At 49.4% G+C, this 18,905-nt stretch overlaps 1 protein-coding gene across 4 annotated transcripts in view; it reads right to left on the bottom strand.

Annotated features, from left to right (window-relative positions):
• Positions 1 to 6,805: 6,805 nt before the first annotated feature.
• Positions 6,806 to 18,905, bottom strand: part of PFKFB4 (6-phosphofructo-2-kinase/fructose-2,6-biphosphatase 4) — a 39,751-nt gene continuing 27,651 nt past the window's right edge. For all 4 annotated transcript variants that reach the window (XM_020915881.2, XM_020915880.2, XM_020915879.2 and 1 more), the window contains exons 10-14: positions 12,758 to 12,862; positions 11,134 to 11,263; positions 10,968 to 11,030; positions 9,789 to 9,853; positions 6,806 to 9,146 (exon numbers count right to left, since the gene is read on the bottom strand). In XM_020915881.2, coding sequence (XP_020771540.1) covers positions 9,087 to 9,146; positions 9,789 to 9,853; positions 10,968 to 11,030; positions 11,134 to 11,263; positions 12,758 to 12,862 — 423 coding nt within the window. In that variant the 3' untranslated portion in view covers positions 6,806 to 9,086. The remainder of the gene's footprint in view (positions 9,147 to 9,788; positions 9,854 to 10,967; positions 11,031 to 11,133; positions 11,264 to 12,757; positions 12,863 to 18,905) is intronic.

Raw genomic sequence — 18,905 nt, 5'->3', positions numbered from 1 at the left:
GCCCGGACATCCTCGGTCCTTGCGAGGTACCTGAGGACCGAGTGGGACCGCCACAGCGCCCGGAGCAGACCTCCGCACACAGTAGGCGCCTAACAGACACAGGTTCCCTTCTGAAAGCCTAGTTTGGAGGCTTCTGGGGGACCCCATCTCTGAGGATACTCCATCGCCCTGCCTCCTGGGGTGACACCCCTATCCCGCAGGTCTCCTTACCCTGCTGCCAGGCAGGCTCACCCCTGCCTCAGGGCAAGCCTGGCTGGCCTGAGGGAAAGGAACTAGCTGCTTCCAGACACGCTGTAGGCCACCACCTGGCTCAGGGTTGGGCCAGTTGGCCCAAATCCTTGGGGGCTGCCAGAGCAGCCCGGCTGACCGCCCTCTCATTGTGGGTTAGGATGGAAAGGAACACGACCCTAAGGGGGCTTCCCAGGACAGACGTCTTCCCCATGTCCTCTGCTGCGTGGCTGCTCTCAGAAGTTCCTAGATAATACTATCTGATCCACACTTCCTGAGTTGTTTTATAGTTGCTAAAACTACCACCAAATGGAAAAAAGTAACTACTTGATGATCAGGCCCAGGTAGCCCCAGGATGGTTAACACCTGTGATGCCACCCTGTTACCTCACCATCCATCAATCCGAACTGCACATGTGCTGATGACATATGCTGCGATCCTATCCTTCACCTGGCCTTTGAAAACACTTTGCCGAGGGCCTTCCCTGGTGGCTCGGCAGTAAAGAAGCCCCCCGCGGTGCAGGAGGCACCAGTGTGATCCCTGATCTGGGAAGATCTCACAGGCTGCGGAGCAACTAAGCCCGTGCCCTACAACTTCTGAGCCTGTGCTCTAGAGCCCAGGCTGCACAAGTGAAAAGTGTTAGTCGCTCAGTCGTCTCTGACTCTGTGACCCCACGAACTGTAGCCCGTTAGGCTATCCATGGGATTTCCCAGGATAGGATACTGGAGTGGGTTGCCATTTTATTCTCTAGGGGATCTTCCCAACCCAAGGATCGAACCCAGGTCTCCTGCATTGGCAGGTGGATTCTTTACCACTGAGCCACCTGGGAAGCCCACGGCTCCTAAGACAAAGTCCTGATTTCAGTTCCTGCACTGACTGGGGCTCCGTGTGCCTCCTTGCTCTCTGCATCCACCACGCACATTCCCCCACCCTCCCTGGCTCCCAGCTTAAACAGCTCCTCCTCTAAGAAGCCTCTGCAGATGCCAAGTCTGAGTTAGGACTCCCCTAGGTGTTCCCACTGCCCTTGTGACCCCCAGCCCAGCACCACACCTAGGGGTTATGTGGGTGTCTTCTGCTACTTTGGGGGCTAAGTGAGGCTGGGACTATGTCTTGTTATCCAGCACAGAGCCAGGCACACAGTGGGTGCTTCATAACAACTGAAAAAGGAAATAAAGGATCTCCTCTAGCCCATGGACCACTTTCCCCTGAGCACCAGCCCAGAAATCACTCCCCCCAGGGGGTGGACTGACAGCACCCACAGTCCTCTCTGTGGTTTGCGCTCACCCCGCCCTCACTGCCCCCCGCACTGACCATGCTGGACTACAGGGGCTGGTGCATCTATCTCTGCCAAGAGCATAGTCGATGGTGTTCCAGCCTGTCTTCTACTCTTCCCTGTATATCCTTCCTCTACCCTACCCTGTCCTGGGGCTCCCTCTTTCTCTCTCTCCCTTCCTCTAGAGTCAACAGAAGGCAGCTGCAGGAGGTCAGAAGGTGGGAGGAGAGTACATGGGTGGGGCTCTTCCTTCCCTAATCCTTCCGGAAACTTCCTGGGGGCAATCAGACACACACACCCCCACCCCACTCCCTCAGCTACTGCTCCCTGCCTCCTTCCATTCAGAGCCACGTGCTGAGAAACTGAGATTTTTATCTTGAGAGCCCCAGGGAGGGACTGATTGAAGAGACCCCTCTGTAACTCAGTTACAGCTCATAGCAACTGAATAGGTTGCTGCAACTGAGTTGCAGCTCACAGCAACTGAATAGGAGGTCAGGGGCCAGTGGGAAAGGGGGGTTCCCACCAGGTTCCAGTAACCCTTCCCCTCCTGAGCCTTGACCCTGCAGGCTGTAGACAGGAAACATTACCCAACACTCCTGTGAAGAATGTTGCCCACTATCTCAGTTCTCTTTCCTTCTTCCCTGGTGGCTCAGATGGTAAAGAACCCGCCTGTAATGCAGGAGACCAGGGTTTGATCCCTGGATCGGGAAGATCCCCTGGAGAAGGGAATGGCAACCCACTACAGTATGTTTGTCTGGAGAATCCCATGGACAAGGTGGGGCTAAGGTCCTGGGGGTCACAAAGAGTCGGACACAACCTGAGCAACTAACACTTTCACTTTCATCCCATTTCTACAAGAATCTAGCCATTAACTATCACAGCAGACCATGGACGGTGTACCTGAGGGGAATTCGGGATGAGAAAATCAGGAAGTCTTCTGTGCTCTGGACACTGACCCCAAACAGTGAAGATGCATATCTAAGGAATAATTCCAATGAACCCAGTCCTTGCATCTTCCCTTACATAGAAAAACCAGGGTTGGAATCATTCATTTGAGGTGTCGGTTCCTTGTGATAGTAATCTACGTTTTTGTTTTTGCTAGCAAAATATGCCTGTATATCCTGGCTCCTCCCTTACCTCTTCAGAGCAGCTCCTCAGCACTTTCTGAGATGCTGTCTTATGGGCTTTTGTCTTCATTAAGGTCCCTGAATAAAACTTGACTCACAACTTTCAGGTTGTGCATTTTTCTTCAGTCCACGAGGCCTAGGGATGAAAAGGGCTCCCAATGATGCTAGCCCTGGGTGCTGTCACCTAGATCCACCCACAGCTCTGTAAAGGGCCCTTTTAGCAAGCTCTCCTCTAATAAGCATTGTTAAGAATGACTATTTCCTGAGATCTTCCCTGGTGGTCCTACGGCTGGGACCCCATGCTCACAATCCAGGGGGGTAGGTTCGATCCCTGGTCAGGGAACTAGATCCCACGTGCTGCAACTCAGACCCAGCACAGCCTAAAATAAGTAAATAAGCATTTTAAAGAAAAAAAAGAATGACTATTTCCTGCTGGAACCTTTACACACAGAGTGTGGCAGCCACGCTATAGATGGGAACTCTGCCTGGGGCCAGGGCAATACCCAATGACTCCCAGAAAGCCCAGTGCCTGCCCGCCCCACCCCTACCCCCTCCCACCCCCACACCCCCCGCCCTCACCAGCTTCCTCCATATCAGAAGGCAGAAACGCTTGATGCACTTTTCAGCTTTCTTTGTCCAGCCAATCAGACGTACCCTCCTGGGTTCAGAGGTCCCTTCCCTGAGGCATGCTCAGGGGGCTGGTGACCAGTGGCAGGACAGCAGAGTCTCTGCTGTGGTGGGGATCCTGGCAGCTGGGCAGCAGCCTGCAGTGTTCGCCAGAAAAGAACTGTGATGCGGGCATGACCTCTCTGTCTTGTCCTCCTGTGCCCTCAGTGGTTCTGGGAGGAACATACGTTCCTTTTCATAAATCCCACTTCTGATTAGAGTCAGTTTCTTCCACCTGATAAAACTGTCAGCAGGTGACCAGGGAAATGGGGGTGCATCCGGACTGGACGTTTGCCTGGTTGGAGCCAGAGGCAGTGGAAATCCAGCCAAGATGAAGGGAGATGGCAGCCCTGGCAGGCTGAGACAAAACTAGAACAGCCATCACTGCCAGCATGGGACAGGTCTTCCCCAACTTACGATGGGGCTACGTCCTGATAAGCCCCCTGTAAGTTGAAAATGTCATAAGGCGAAAATGTACTTAACACATTCAGGACATTGACTGCCTTCTCAGTGAGACCTTCTTACATTCTGACAACCCTGTCCCAAGCCCTCTGCTCTGTCCCAGCACCCTCTACTACATCTTTTTCTTTTTTTAATCTTTTCGCTGCACCCTGTGTTATGTGGGATCCTAGTTCACGAACCCAGGATCAAATCCCCCACCCCTTGCATTGGCAGCTTGGATCCTTAACCACTGAACTGCCAGGGACCTCCTAATGCACTACATCGTTACTCATCTCTCTGCTGTGTCTCCCAACACCAGAAAGTCAGCATTGTGTGGCAGGGAGTTTGCCCTTGTGGGGCTTCCCTCGTGGCTCAGATGGTAAAAAATCTGTCTTCGATGCAGGAGACCCAGGTTGGGAAGATTCCCTGGAGAAGGAAATGGCAACCCACTCCAGTATTCTTGCCTGGAGAATCCCATGGACCGAGGAGCCTGGCGGGCTACAGTTCATGGGGTCGCAAAGAGTCGGACATGACTGATGACTAATACTTTCACTTACTGCTGTATTCCTACCGCTTAGCACACGGCATGCACTTTATGTGCCAAGTTGATAAATGAGATGAAGATGGGTATGAACGAATCAGAGGAATCAGATTGCCATCAACTTCCACCCCTTCTCCACGTCCCTTGCCCATCTAACCAAGGTGTCCTCCCCTCATAACTCATGAGGACGTTTCTTTGCAAGGGGAGTCAAGTCTTCTCAAGTCCCTCTCCCTGACTCCTTCTTAAATTAGAGATGGATTCCAGCATGTGTGGAGACCTTATTACAAAGTCAAACCCAGGGGATGGCTTATGTATCAAAGGAAACTTAAGACTTTGGTATTTTACATTAGCTAAAATATACAGACTTTATGTGGGCAGAGATTTCATGTAGCATCTTAGGGCAGAATTTATCAATATAGGCGATCTTACCTGGAACTTGGGATTCAATGTGCTAGCATTAAGCTACTGGGGGTTGTTCTGCAAGTCTGGTTGCCTGACTGAAATGAAAACTGGGTCTCACTAAATGCAGTTGAGATGTCAGTTGCTTCCTGGTATAACATAAAGAATCCAAAGCTTCAGAAAGATTCACATATTCATTCAAAATAAATGTTGGGCTAAATTGATCCAGGACAACTCACCTTTTCTCTGAGTCCCTGGAGAGGACCCAGGAGATATTCCCTTCTCCGAGGCTTTGGGAAGTCCATTGCTGAGAAGTTTCCATTTGCTAGGGCAGCTATAACAAAGTACCAGGCTCTGAGTGGCTCCAAACACAGAAACTTACTGTCTCATAATTGGGGAGGCTGGACATTTGAAGCCATGCTGTCTCTGAAGGTGCTAGGGAATTTTGGATTAGGGTCACACCCTACTCCAGTATGACTTCATCTTAATTTGTGACACCTGCCTTTGGCCAGGATCAACAGGCCCCTAGGACCAAAACTGATGGGGAGCCAGTAGAATCCTACCAGATGAGTACAACAAAAGAACCAGAAGTCTGATGACCAGAGACCTAACTGCAGAGGACAGGATCTCTCACTAATTTTCCAGATCAGATCAGTTCACAATCCCAGAGATCACTGAAGGGAGCAGGGTGGGTGCCCGTTAAGGTGGGCCCTGTGAAAACAGCCCAGCTTCATGCCAGCACTTTCCTCACAAGCCTTCCCAAAGGGACCTGTGGCCATTAGCCAGGGTTTGGCAGACACCACTTTTGGTCTACCACAAAGCCATTTTCCACTCTTAATGGAACAATTTTTGCTTAAACAACAATGTGCCCAGCCTCAGGGGATGAATAGTGACTGGTCTAAACCAAAGATGGCAACACTCACCTTAAAGGTGATAATTATATATTATTAATGTGTAATATACAAGCCGATTATAAAGATAATTCAAATGTTGTTGAAACCTGTCTTTGTAACATTTCTATTCAAATACCCTCTGATCCTATCTTAAAATTCTTCAGCATAACCATATATCATTGCTCTTTCTAGATTGGGTGTGTGTGTGTGTGTTAGAATAGTGGACCTGAATTAAAATTCTGGTAGTGTTGTATTTGATTTCTTCTGTGGTTGCTTTGCTGTTAAAAACTTCAAAACCTTCTTCAAAAAGTGCTAGGAAGGGGACTTCCCTGGTGGCCCAGTGGTTAAGACTTCGCCTTCCAACATAGGGGATGCAGGTTCGATCCCTGGTCTGGGAGCTAAGATCCCACATACCTTGTGGCCAAAAAACCAAAGCATAAAACAAAAGCAATATTGTAATAAATTCAATAAAAACTTGGGGAAAAAAAAAAAAAGAGTGCTAGGAACCCTTCAGGGAGGTCAGGTACCCACTCCAGGAACTCTATGCCCAGGGACAAGGTGGGGACAGTAACCTCACATATCAGGAAGATGGTCATAGCTGACATCACTCTGAGCCTAGTTCCCGTCATCCGCTGTAACACAGGCACCCTCTGCCCTGACACACCAGGAGAGGCACTGCGGGCACCCAGCCACGCCCAGCTTCATCACGTCCCTGGAGGAACCATGCTGTCAATACCCCAGCCCCGGGGCAGAAGGTGTGTAAATAAATAAAATGAAAGTCACTTAGTCATGTCTGGACCCCACTCATATAGTCCATGGAATTCTCCAGGCCAGAATACTGGAGTGGGTAGCCTTTCCCTTCTCTAGGGGATCTTCCCAACCCAGGGATAGAACTGGAGTCTCCTGCATTGCAGGCAGATTCTTTACCAACTGAGGTACCAGGGAAGCCCTATAAGGGAAGAAGGTATATGAAGTCCAACAAAATCCTAAGGCGTGGGAGGGAGGGATAAATTAGAAACTTGGGATTAACATGCACCATATATAAAATGGATAATGAGGACCTACTGTAGAACACAGGGAGCTGTTCTCAACACTGTGTAATAACCTACATAGGAAAAGATCAGGAGAAGAATGAATATATGCAGAAGTGAATCACTATGTTGTACACCTGAAACACATAAATCAACTATACCCCCATGAAAAAAATATTTTTCCCTACTCTGCCCAAAATCTTTAAAAAAAAAATTTTTTTTTATTGCACAAGGGAAAAAAATTCTGAGGCAGAGGAAAGGGTACCCCTTGTCACCATCTTCCCCAAGCCAGAAGCAACAACCACCAGAGAACCAGCCAACGTGCTCCACCCACAGCCTTGTGTACCCCCTCCATCCTCAACCCCTCCCAAAGGACGCCAGTATTAAGGACCCACATTTCTAGGGACACCAGATCCCCGCTATGTCTGTTTCTCACCCAGTGGTAAGGGCCCAGCAACCTGGGTTGGCCCAGAGAAAACTCGGGCCCTGCCCAGGGCTCACTCCAGGGCAGAACAGTTTCTGCTCCCAGGATGGGTAGGCATGGCAGTGGGAGCTGGACGAAGGGTCCCACCCAGACTTTCTGGGAGAGAGCGCAGCATGGGAGTCTGTAAGCTGCTAGAAAGAATACCTCACCAAGGGAGACCTAGCCATAAGACACAGCATTAGGGTGTTCTTTCTTTCTTTTTTTTTTTTTAAGTATTTATTGCAGAGAATGTTGGACACAGTGTGACGAGTGGCTGAGTTCCAACAACATCCATTCCAGGACGAGGAGGAAAAATGTCTGCAATAGGACCACATGGACCGTCCCGGCTGTAAGCGGGCAGCTGGCCAGGTGGATGCTGCCCAGAAAGAGAACCGGCTTGGGGTGAGCCCCTGCTGGGATCCCAGACCTCCCTCTGCCCCCTCCCAATCCTGTGACACATCTGGCCCTGGCAGCCCTCTGAACAGAGAGAAGAGGTCTCGCTGGTCTCACCTCAGTGAGCCTGAGGTCCCGGAGAGGTGGTGACATCTAGATGGACATGCCACTGAAAAGGGACCCACTATGGGCAACAAGTAAACTTGGCCGGAAGTCACCAAGACCAAGGCTGCCATAGAAACAAAGGCTGCAGTCCCCGAGTCCCAAAGACAGCAAGTGGCCCACTGGCCCCAGGTCTAAGGAACTCGGGGCTCCAATGGAGTGTCCCACCACAGCCCTGTCCTGGGCATCTCCCCACCCGGGGTTTGGCCAGAGCAGCACATCCAACTACAAATCCACACACTTTCTCACCCAGCCTCACAAGATGCTGGCCAGTCTGTTCTCCCAGCTACAAAATGGAGCTGGAATCAACTGCCCCAGCCCACCTCTCTGGGCTCCAGAGAACTCAGGGGCGTGATGGCAGGCTTCCCGAGATCATTTTCATCAGGCTCTTTTGTACAAGAATTAAAAGTGATGACGTGGCTGGGAAAATCATCCCAGACCAGGGGCTGACTCCGGCTCCCACCATTCCCAGGCTTCATCCCCCAGGTAGAAGTCAATGAATGCCAGGACAGGCTTTCCAAATCCTTCACAGCAAATGCAGGTGTGGCCACTGGTGTATACTCATGCGTGGATACCGGCAGCAGCACTCGAGGTAGCCGGTGGCACAGCTGGGAGCGAAAGAGGGCAGCCTCTCCCTCGAGCATTGGGAAGAGGGATGCGTACAACAGCTCTGTCCTTATGTCTTGATGTGTTGCACCATCTTACACGTTGCACCATGAGAGCAGTTGGGGCAGGGGTGGCCTTGGCCACCGGCTCCCACAAGTATTCCAGTGTAGGCATCATTGGGAAAGGGTAACCACCAATGCCCCCCTCCCTGTGTGTTTCTGGGCACCCCCATGTGCAGAAATGAACACACTGCTTTCCCAAGCGTCTGCCGATGCAGACGCACGGACCCCAGGGTCTAGCCCGTGGAGGGGGCTGCCTGCCGTGGTGGAGGCTCTTCAGCTCCTGGTGGGGTGGGCTGGAGAGGGTTTACTCCTGCTGACTGAGGCAGAAGCAGCTCAGGATTCCCTGAAGATCTTGCCTCTGGCTCCAGAAGTGACTGCAGAAAGGGCAGCAGAACCCAGGCAGAGTCCCCAGGTCCACCCAGGCAGCACAGCCTTGGTGGCTGAAAACATCACAGCAAGTGCTTTCCGTTTCACATTTTTGGGGTTTCATGCTTCACAAGCGCCCGCCCCGGCCGGTGAGAGAGAACAGGAGGAGCAGGTGTGGGAGCCCTCTCACCGGCCGGGGGGCAGACGCGTTCAGGCCAAGCGATGCTCAGCAGCAGGTCAGACACCACGTATACAGCCCTGTGGCTGCCAACAAGGAAACAGGTGGGCTGGGGCGGGGCTTCTGGGTGCCACCAGCCAATCATGGCTCTGAGGGCGTTTCCTGGGCGGTGACTGACACACAGACCAGTGGGCCTGGAATGACTGCCCTCCACAGGGATCGACGCCCGCCTGGGGGTCACAGTGGACAAGATGCGGTCACTGGTGAGCCGGGACCGTGACGAGGGCTTCCTCCGGAGGCCGAGAGATGTCTACATTCTGCACAAAAATAGACACATAGAACACTGACCCTGTGCCAAGAAGAGACAGACACTGCTGTCTGCTCTGCTCATCACTGCGGCTGCTGGACTCACATTCTCACCCTGAGGAGCCCCAGCTGCAGGACTTACAGCCCGGCCTTTCCTAAGAGCCGGGGGTCAAGAGTCGCTTGGCACGTGGTGGGTGGACAGACACCAGAATAAAGGTGGGAGGGGGAGGACCCCTCCAGTTACCGCTTGCTTCTTGCAGGCAGGTCAGGGGTTCCCCAGAGTGAGGCCATCCCCTCCTCCTGCCTCAGGTCTGGGTCAGGTGGGGAGACACACCTAGCTGGGGATTATATCCTCATTAGGGGGGCGGGAAGGGGACCAGCTCCTGGGAGTGCCCTCCTCCTGGCGGTGTCAGTGGGCAGGTGACAGATATGGTCCCAGCAGCCTGTGGGCATCTCTTGGTCTGCAGCTGGTCTGTCCCCTGAGGGCTGGGGCCCTGGGCCCCCGGCATGTCCTGAAACCATCACCGCCCCCGCCGAAACCAACAGAGAACTCCAGTTCACTCAGGAGGCCCCCAGCTGGGCCTGGCCGCGGCGCTGGCTGTGTCTGGACCCCCAGGAACATCCCACCACCCCAGCAGTAACCCCGCTGCTACCTGAGGCCTGTCTCGGTGTGTGTTCACGGCTGCCACATTCAGGAATATGGACTCCACTTTACAACCTGCCAAAGGGAAGACGCACATCCATTTCCCCTCCTGAAAGGCAGTTGCACCACAGGTAGAAGCTTCTCCCAGGAGACAGCCTGGGGTGCTGGGGACGGAGCATAGCCTCAGCCTTACCCCAGACCTCCCAGCTTAGGCATTTCTGGGGGCCCCCTGGGGAAGGATGAGGCACCTTGTCAGGCCCAAGCCTCCATGCCACTGCCCAGCGCAGACTCAGCAAGGAGTCCGGGCACCAGGCAGAGCCACGCTGAGGACAAGAGGCCTTCCTCGGGGTCTGAGGGTGTTCTGAGGAGCAACAAGCCGAGCTCAGTGAGGGGTCATTATGCACAGTTCTCAGGGCCCCCAAACCACCATACCCAGCCCTGTCGCACACACGAGGCCAAATCACCATGATACCAGGCGCTCAGTGCAAAGGAGGACAAGGAGATTAACATACATTATAATTACATCAGCTACACTGAGCTTTGCAATTATTGCCCCAAGGACCCAACCAGGTATGGGGGTGCCTCTCCCAGTGCTGAAGGGGAGGAATCAAGACCAAGGAGGTTAGGAAGCTGCCCGAGGCCTCCGCTGGCAGAGCCCAAGGCAGAAGTACAAATTCTAAGGTTCAGGTACTGGGTGCCATGGGGCTTTGTGGGGGATTCTAGAAAAACCAGTAGAAAAGCCCTTCCTGTGGTTGGGTGATGGTTAAGGAAATATCACCAGGGAGGCCTCCTGTGGCCACAGGAATTAAAAAAATTAAAAAGCAAACTGGGGTGTTATCCTTCCAAGAAAAAAAAAAAAGCACACTGGATCTTGCCTGGGAATTCCCATGGACAGCGGAGCCTGGTGGGCTACAGTCCATGGGATCACATGAGTCAGACAGCACTTAGCGACAAAACAAAAACATGGATTTGGCAGTTTCTGCTATGTCAGTGCTGTGAGAATTGAAATAATTAAAAGCATTATTTGTGATATATAGAAAACAAAAAGCAAACCAGGAAAAGGTGGTGGGGTGGCGGCAGGAGGAATGAGCTTCTAATAGAATTTTCAAGGGAGGGGTTTGCAGACAGTCAAGGAACCGTGCAGAGAGCCAGGCTGGCCACCAGGTCAGCGTGCGGGGAGCTCCCTTACCGTAAGCCACGGGGGTCAGCTTCAGGACCGTGTGCAGCGGACACTTGAGGTAGGGCAGCTGCTCTGCGGACACAGGCAAGGAGGGTTGGCATCACGGAGGAGCAGGTGACAGTCCCCCACGATCTCTCACACACCCCACCTCCCCCGGTGGGGGCCGTGTCCGCACCTGCCGCCTTGTCAAGGAAGTAGGCCAGGAGGCAGCGCATCACAGCCTGGTGGCAGATGACCAGCACGTTCTCTTGCCGCTCCAGCTCCATGATGACAGGCTCGAGTCGCTGGACTAGGTCCTCGTAGGACTGCATGGGCAAGTGGGAGGCATCTCTCAGCCCAGCCCCGGGCATAGGCATGGACACGACCTGGGGAGGGGGCTACCTTCTCCTGGAACGCCTCGCCCTTCTGGGAGGTCGGGGAGGACTAGCAGTCCGACAAAGGGATCACCTCCCCCATCCCAGGGCCCGGTCCCAGTAGGATCAAGAGGGCAGGACTGGGGTTCAGGCTGCATCCAAGGGACCACCTCCCTGCCTACTCTGGGCCGTTCGCTGAACCCTCAGCTGCTGGAATTCACATGCTGTCCATTGATGACTGGTGGAAAAGACACTGCTTCCTGGCTGCCCACAGTACATGAAGTGCGAAGAATGAGCCTTGGGGGGCGGGGAAAGACAGCCCCCAAACGTGCCACAATGCAACCTGTCAGAACACCTGAGTTCCCAGGAAAAACCCTCACAGTCCAGTACGCCTCCCAGGTGCTATGAAGGGGCCCATGGGCCAACCTTGGGGCCTAGCAAGTTCAGAGCTTTACACTAGGAGACCCAGCCCTGGGGGTTCACCCTTCTTTGCACAGAGTGAGCAGTCCTATCAGAGGGAAAAAAAATAAAGGCCTCAAGCTTGGAGCTGCACTGGGCTCGCACTTTGATTGGGAATAACACCAACCTGATGTGTGTGGGTGCCCGGGGGTTCTGGGGGAAATCCTAGATTGATTCTTTTGGCAACTAACTGTCCTACCAGTTCCTGCCACCCCCCCACCCCCACCCCCGCCTGGGACCCAGCCCTATCCTCTGAGCAGTCAGCTACTCTGTTTCTTTTCACTGTTATCTGGGCTGCTTCTAAATTTGGGCTCTGCCTCACAGTATGATGTGGGGAAATATTGATGCTACCCAGAGCTGTCCCGTCCCCAAGGATAGCACAGCCTGGCATTTGGGCCAGAGGCTCCTGCGTGGGTATGCAGATGTGTGTACACCCAGAGGCTCTTGTGTGGGTACATGGATGTGTGTACACCCGGGCGCTCCTACATGGGTACACAGATGCATGCACACACAGAAAGCTATGTCTGTGGGAGGTGCTTTTGTTTGCCCACTGCCCCAGGTCACCTCCGAGCAGCAGAAGACACACGAGTCCCAGGTGACGCCATCTCTACCCAGGACCTGGGCTGAGCAAGAGCCAGTCTGAGGGGAGGTGACAGGGCAGGTGACTTGTGGTGGCCACGACTCATCTGGGGAAGGGGAATCCCTAGGTCTGGATTCAGGGCTGGGGGTGGTGTCTGGAGCGGCAGGGAGGATGGAGTCAGCCCAAGAAGGAAGAGTAAAGACGGGGGCAGCACTGGCCATCCCCCACCCAAGGAGGGGCCTGCAGCCTGGGCCACAGCCGGGAAGTGACGGAGACCACACACAGCCAGGCGGCCGACCTCTGAGGCCCAGCCCCTCCTGCTGCCCATGCAGCTGCAGACCCCCTCAGGGCCCTCGGCCATAGATGGGCAGCAGGTGGCAGGGAGTAAGCCCCCAGATCCCACCTACCTCCCCCTTGGGGTACCGGTACCGGTACTTGTCTTGGTCTCGCAGGGCAAACTCCAGTGGATAATGGTCCTGAATCTCCTCGTAGGTCATTTCCTCACAGACGCCCTAGGGAGATACCACAGTCATCACAGCGCCCACTCCAGGCCCGGGGGTCGGGGAAGGGCGTTTCCTGGGCCACGGGGGCCTCCTGGCCGGGAGGTTAGAACCCAGCTGGGAAGAGTAGGCGCCCTGCGAACACTAAGCAGGGGGCAGTCTTGCACTTGGAAATAGCTGTCACGAGTCTTTTCTACTCACCCATCATCCATCCAGCCAGCCAGTTTATGACATAAAAATATACATAGAAATGTTAACTAGGTGTCTTTTCTAAAGTGTCTTTTGTTTTCTGTGCTCTAGAAATGCTACAGCAGCGCATGGACTACTGTACAAGTTATTAAGTAAGATTTCACTCGAGTCACTCAGGCTGCAGCATAGAGTCTCTTATACAAATGCCATTTTAAAACAGAGCCAAAGAGCCCAGGAAAATGTGTGGTCTGACTAGTGTCACTCCTTCCAAGGCTCGAGCCAAGATCCAGCACACAGGCCATGTCTAGAGAGGAAGCAATTAAACGCCCGTAATAAAAAGCAGGAGTTTTATGGTGTTTGTTTGTTTTCCCTAGACAAAGTCTTGGGCAAAGTTGTCTATCAAAAAGGAAATATAAAGGGGAAAATTTGTATCTGTAAATGTCTATATCAAAACAGAAAGATCTCATATCACTAATCTAAATCTTCTACCCTAAGATACTGGAAAAATAGCAAACTAAGCCCAAAGCAGGCAGGAAAAAACAGTACAAATTCAAACAGAAATTCATGAAATAGAAAACAGAGAATAGATAAAAGCAACAAAATCAAAAAAGATAAGAGAAAACTCTTACAAGGATGACAGGAAAAAAGATAGTGCAGATTATTAAACCAGGAATGAAACAGGCATATTATTAAAAAGCTTATAGAGACAAAAAAGATTATAAGGGAATGTTATGAACACTTCTGACTCAACAGACGTGAGTTTGAGCAAACTCTGGGACATAGTGGAGGACAGAGGGCCTGGCTTGCAAAGGGTTGGACATGACTTAGTGACTGAACAACAATAAAATGCCAAGAAATAAGAAAACTCAGATCAAATGGGAAAATTCTTACAAAGATACAAACTACCCATTTTGAGATGAATGTGTTCTCCCAAAAGACATGCTGAAGTCCTCGACCCTGGGAACTGTGAATGTGACCTTATTTGGAAATTGTCTTTGCAGATATAATCAAGTAGATGAGGTCCAGTGACTGGTGTCCTTTTAAGAAGACCATGTGAAGACACAGGGAGACACATACAGGGAAGAAGGCCACATGATGAGGGGGACAGGGACTAGAGTGATGCACCAATAAGGCAAGGAATGTCAAGGATTGCTGGCAGTTACTAGAAATTTGGTAAAAAGATGCGCATTATTAGGAGGAATTCCCTGGCGGTTTAGTGGTTAGGGCTCTGTGCTCTCATTGCTGAGGGCCTGGGATCAATTCCTGATCAGGGAACTAAGATCCTGCAAGTCAGATGCAGCCAAAAGAAATGATTAGGGTGATGGCTCAGAAAGAAATGAAGGACAGTAGAGAAGCCTCTATCATCCTAGGGAATACATATATCATCATGAACACAATGTTGCTAGAAATATGAATGTTTAGGCATTTCCTTGGAGGTTCGGTTGGTAGGGCTCTGCTTTAATTGCCACGGCCCCAAAGAGGAACTAAAGAGCCTCTTGATGAAGGTGAAAGAGGAGAGTGAAAAAGCTGACTTAACATTCAACAAGCAAAACAACAAAAATCATGGCATCTGGTCCCATCACTTCACGGCAAATAGATGGGGAAACAATGGAAACAGTGACAGACTTTTTTTCTTGGGCTCCAAAATCACTGCAAATGGTGACTGCAGCCATGAAATTGAAAGACACTTGCTCCTTGGAAAAAAAGCTATGGCACACCTAGACAGCGTATTAAAAAGCAGAGACATCACTTTGCCGACAAAGGTCAGTCCAGTCAAAGCTGTGGTTTTTCCAGTAGTCCTGTACGGGTCTGAGAGCTGGACCATAGAGAAGGCTGAACGTGGAAGTATTGATAATTTGTACTGTGGTGCTGGAGAAGACTCTTGAGAATCCCTTGGACTGCAAGGAGATCAAACCAGTCAATCCTAAAGGAAATCAATCCTGAATACTCATTAGAGGGACTGAAGCAGAAACTAAAGTTCCAATACTTTGGCCACCTGGTACGAACAGCCGACTCATTAGAAAAGACCCTGATGCTGGGAAAGATTGAAGGCAGGAGGAGAAGGGGACGACACAGGATGAGATGGTTGAATGGCATCAACCACTCAATGAACATGAGTTTGAGTAAGCTCTGGCAGATGAAGGAGGACAGGGAAGCCTGGCGTGCTGCAATCCATGGGGTCACAAAGAGTTGGACATGACTGAGTGACTGAACAACTGAACAACCATGAAAAGATGACTAACAGGTCATAGATATTATCAGTAGACTAGTTTCCAAACTACAGATAAAGAAGGGGATACACAGCATGTAAGAAAACAGTCAGATTAACTTCAAAGAAAAAAGAAAAATCAAGGGTTCTCTGCAATACCAAGTGTTACAGCCACATCCTTATCCCTGAAAGGTATATATCAGATCTCTCACCTGAGTCAGGGAGCTGTTATCTATCTGCATGAGAAAAAAGTCGGGGCTGGAAACCTCCCAAAACTTCCACCAACCACAACTGATGAAAGCCCACAGAATGGGTTAAAGGACCTATAAAATGGGTCCAAAAAATTGCTTACTCTTTTGAAAGAGTTCATCAACTTTAAAGAGCTAAAACATGGAGAAGGGAATGGCAACCCACTCCAGCATTCTTGCCTGAAGAATCCCACGGACAGAGGAGCCTGGAAGGCTGCAGTCCATAGGGTCACAAAGAGTCAGACATGACTGAAGCAACAGCATGCACACACATATGTATACTCTACATTTTAAAAACAATTTAAAAAAAGAAGAGCTAAAACAGATTAAAAAAATAAAACCATGATGCTATACTCTGCCCAATGACAGTAATGGAAAAAAAAATAAGCTGATGGAAACAAACAGAAATAATACGTCCTCATAATTCCCAATAGTGTCAAGAATTGTTTTCCTGTTACTAATTTTGATAAGTATATTTTAGTTATTCCTTTATTTACAAGAATTCTACTTAAGAATGTCTTTGAAAAACTGTAAGTAATGAACATTGGAATAATAAAAAACAATGCTTGCCTTCCAAATCACAGAAAAGATAATGTTTATACAGGGGAAAAAATGAAGAGAAATTTGCAAGCCATTGGGTAAAAAAAAGGACAAAGACAGCAACTGTAATAATAAATACAAATGGGTTTAAATCCCTAAATGAAAAAAGTTCTCAGGTCAAAAAATAAACCAAAGATGTGGTCCTTTCATCTAAAGAAATGACACAAAAGAGGTTAAAAATAAAAGAGAGTGGGGCTTCCCTGGTGGTTCAGTGGTAAAGAATCGCCTGCCAATGCAGGAGACACAAGTCCAATTTCTGATCTGAGACGATCACACATGCCGCAGAGCAACTAAGCTACCAGCAGCTAAGGCACCACAACTATTGATCCTGCGCTCCAGAGCCTGGGAACTGTAACTGCGGTCCATGTGCTGCACCTACTGAAGTCCGTGCACCCTAGAGCCTGTGCTCAGCAACAAGAGAAGCCACCCCAATGAGAAGCTCGAGAATTGCAACAAAGAGGAACCCCCACTCACTGCAACTAGAGAAAGCTGGCACCGCAACAAAGACACAGTGCAAACAAAAATAAATAGATTTTTTAAAAATAATAAAAGGGAGTAAGCATAGCCAAAAAATATGGACGAAAAGCAAGGATGGCAAATTAAAACCAAAATGAGATACCACCTCATACTCATCAGGTCTGACAAAAAAAAAAAAAAAACCAGAAAAATAACAAGTGTTGGCACAGATATGGAGAAATTAGAACCCTCATACACTGATGGTAGAAATTAATAAAGGTGGAGTTGCTGAGGAAAAAAATACAGCGGTTCCTCAACTAAATAAAAATAGAATTACCATATGATCCAGTAATTCCACTTTTACATATGTACCAAAAAGAAATGAAAGCAGTGTCTCAAAGGGATATTTATACACCCATGTTCTTAGCAGCCCTATTCACAATAGCTAAAAGGTGGAAACCACCCAAATGTTCATAGATAAAATGAGTGGATAAGCAAAATGTGGTAAGTACATACAGTGGAACCATAATCAAACTTTAAAATGTGATCCTGACATATGCTACAACATGGATGAACCTTGAGGACACTATGACAAAAGAAAGAAGCCAGTCACAAAAAGACAAATAATACATGATTCCACTTATGTGATAGATCACTCAGAGACAGAAAAATCATACAGACAGAATCGCAGAGACAGAAAAGGGAATGGTAGTTGTTAGAGGCTGAGTGGGGAGGAAAAATGGGGGTTATTGCTTAATGGGTACAGAGCTTCCATTTTTCAAGATGAAGAGTTCTGGAGGGGACTTTCCTGATGGTCCAGTGGCTGGGACGCTGTGCTCCCAATGCAGGAGACCCGGGTTCAAGCCCTGGTCAGAGAATTAAATCCCAAATGCCACAACTAAAGACTCCACATGCTGCAACTGAGAGCTGGTGCAACCAAATTAAATAAAAATAAAATAAATATATGTTTTTTAAATTCTGGAGATGGACAGTGGTGATGATTGAATATTATGAATGTACATAATACCACTGCACTGTGTGTTTAAAAATGGTGACTGGGACTTTCCAGGTTATCCAGTGGTTAAGACTTCCACTGCATGGGGCACAGGTTTGATCCCTGGTCAGGGAACTAAGATTTGGCATGCCACATGGCACAACCAAAATAAATTTTAAAAGGTGGTTAAGATGATAAATTTTATGTTATTTGTATTTTACAAAAAAAAAAAAAAAGGAAAAAAAAACATCAGAATGATAATATTCAAATTGGTCAAAGTATAAATCCATGTAAAAAGTATATTATAGTAGACAGTAACTATCCAAAATGAAGGCTGAGCCACAATGGAGTAACTGGTACCACATCTGCTCTGGGTCTAACATGAACAATTCAAAAAAATGAAAATGGACAAAATTATGCAACAATCATTTGTAGACTTGAGACAACAGGCAGAGCAGGGCTATGATCCTCCAAAAGGGCCACAAGGGGCCTACCACTCCTGCAACTTGCTGCACAGGCACTTCCTGGACTGCAGAGCAGAACATCACAAGGAAAGAAATAGAAGACACACAAAAGACAAAACTGAAGTCTAAAATGTAAAGCTCACTGGATGAGTTTAATAAAAACAGAAGTAAAGCTAAGTGAACCTGAAGACACAGCAATAGAAACCACCCAAATGGAAGTTCGGAAAGAACAAGAGACTGAGAAACAATGAACAGAAACTCGATGCCCTGTGCAACTATCCCAGAGGTTGTATATACTATACCAAGTGGTCTAACATACATGTAGTTGGAGTCCACAGTAGGAGACAGGGTGGCAGAAAATTTATTTGAAGACAAGATGGCTTAATTTTTTTTGTTCAAATTTCATATTTAGAAACCCAGAAATCCAAGAATCTCAATGGATTCCAGCAGGATAAACATGAAATAAAACATACCAAAGCATATCATAACCCAATTACTTAAAATCAATAATAAACAGAAAATAGAGTAAAAGAAGATACATTATATATAAAACAAGGATGAGAATGACAGCAAACTTCTTGCTAGAAACAACATGACCCAGAAGACAATGGAACAGCATTTTGAAATGCTCAAACAGAAGGAAGGCTCTGCTGGTTCCTCTCATTTGCCACTCCACATCTTTTGACTTTTCTACTTGCTCTCTGCTCCAGGAGACCTACCTCTGTGGGCACACTGACAAGGCTCCCATGGCCACTGGTTTCTCTTTGAGCTAGGCCGTGGGGAACATTGGTAAGAGGTCACAGGAGGGAGGAGGGTCAGGCTGAGATGTTTATTCTGACTCCCTCTTGCAGAAGTTGCTTTCAGCAGGCTGGGCCCTCACCCAAGGCCCATCCCA

Source organism: Odocoileus virginianus, chromosome 26, assembly GCF_023699985.2.
Source record: "Odocoileus virginianus isolate 20LAN1187 ecotype Illinois chromosome 26, Ovbor_1.2, whole genome shotgun sequence".
In the NCBI taxonomy this organism is placed as follows: Eukaryota; Metazoa; Chordata; class Mammalia; order Artiodactyla; family Cervidae; genus Odocoileus; species Odocoileus virginianus.
Note: the sequence above shows the minus strand (reverse complement) of the source record. Positions and strands in the feature narration are given on the sequence as shown.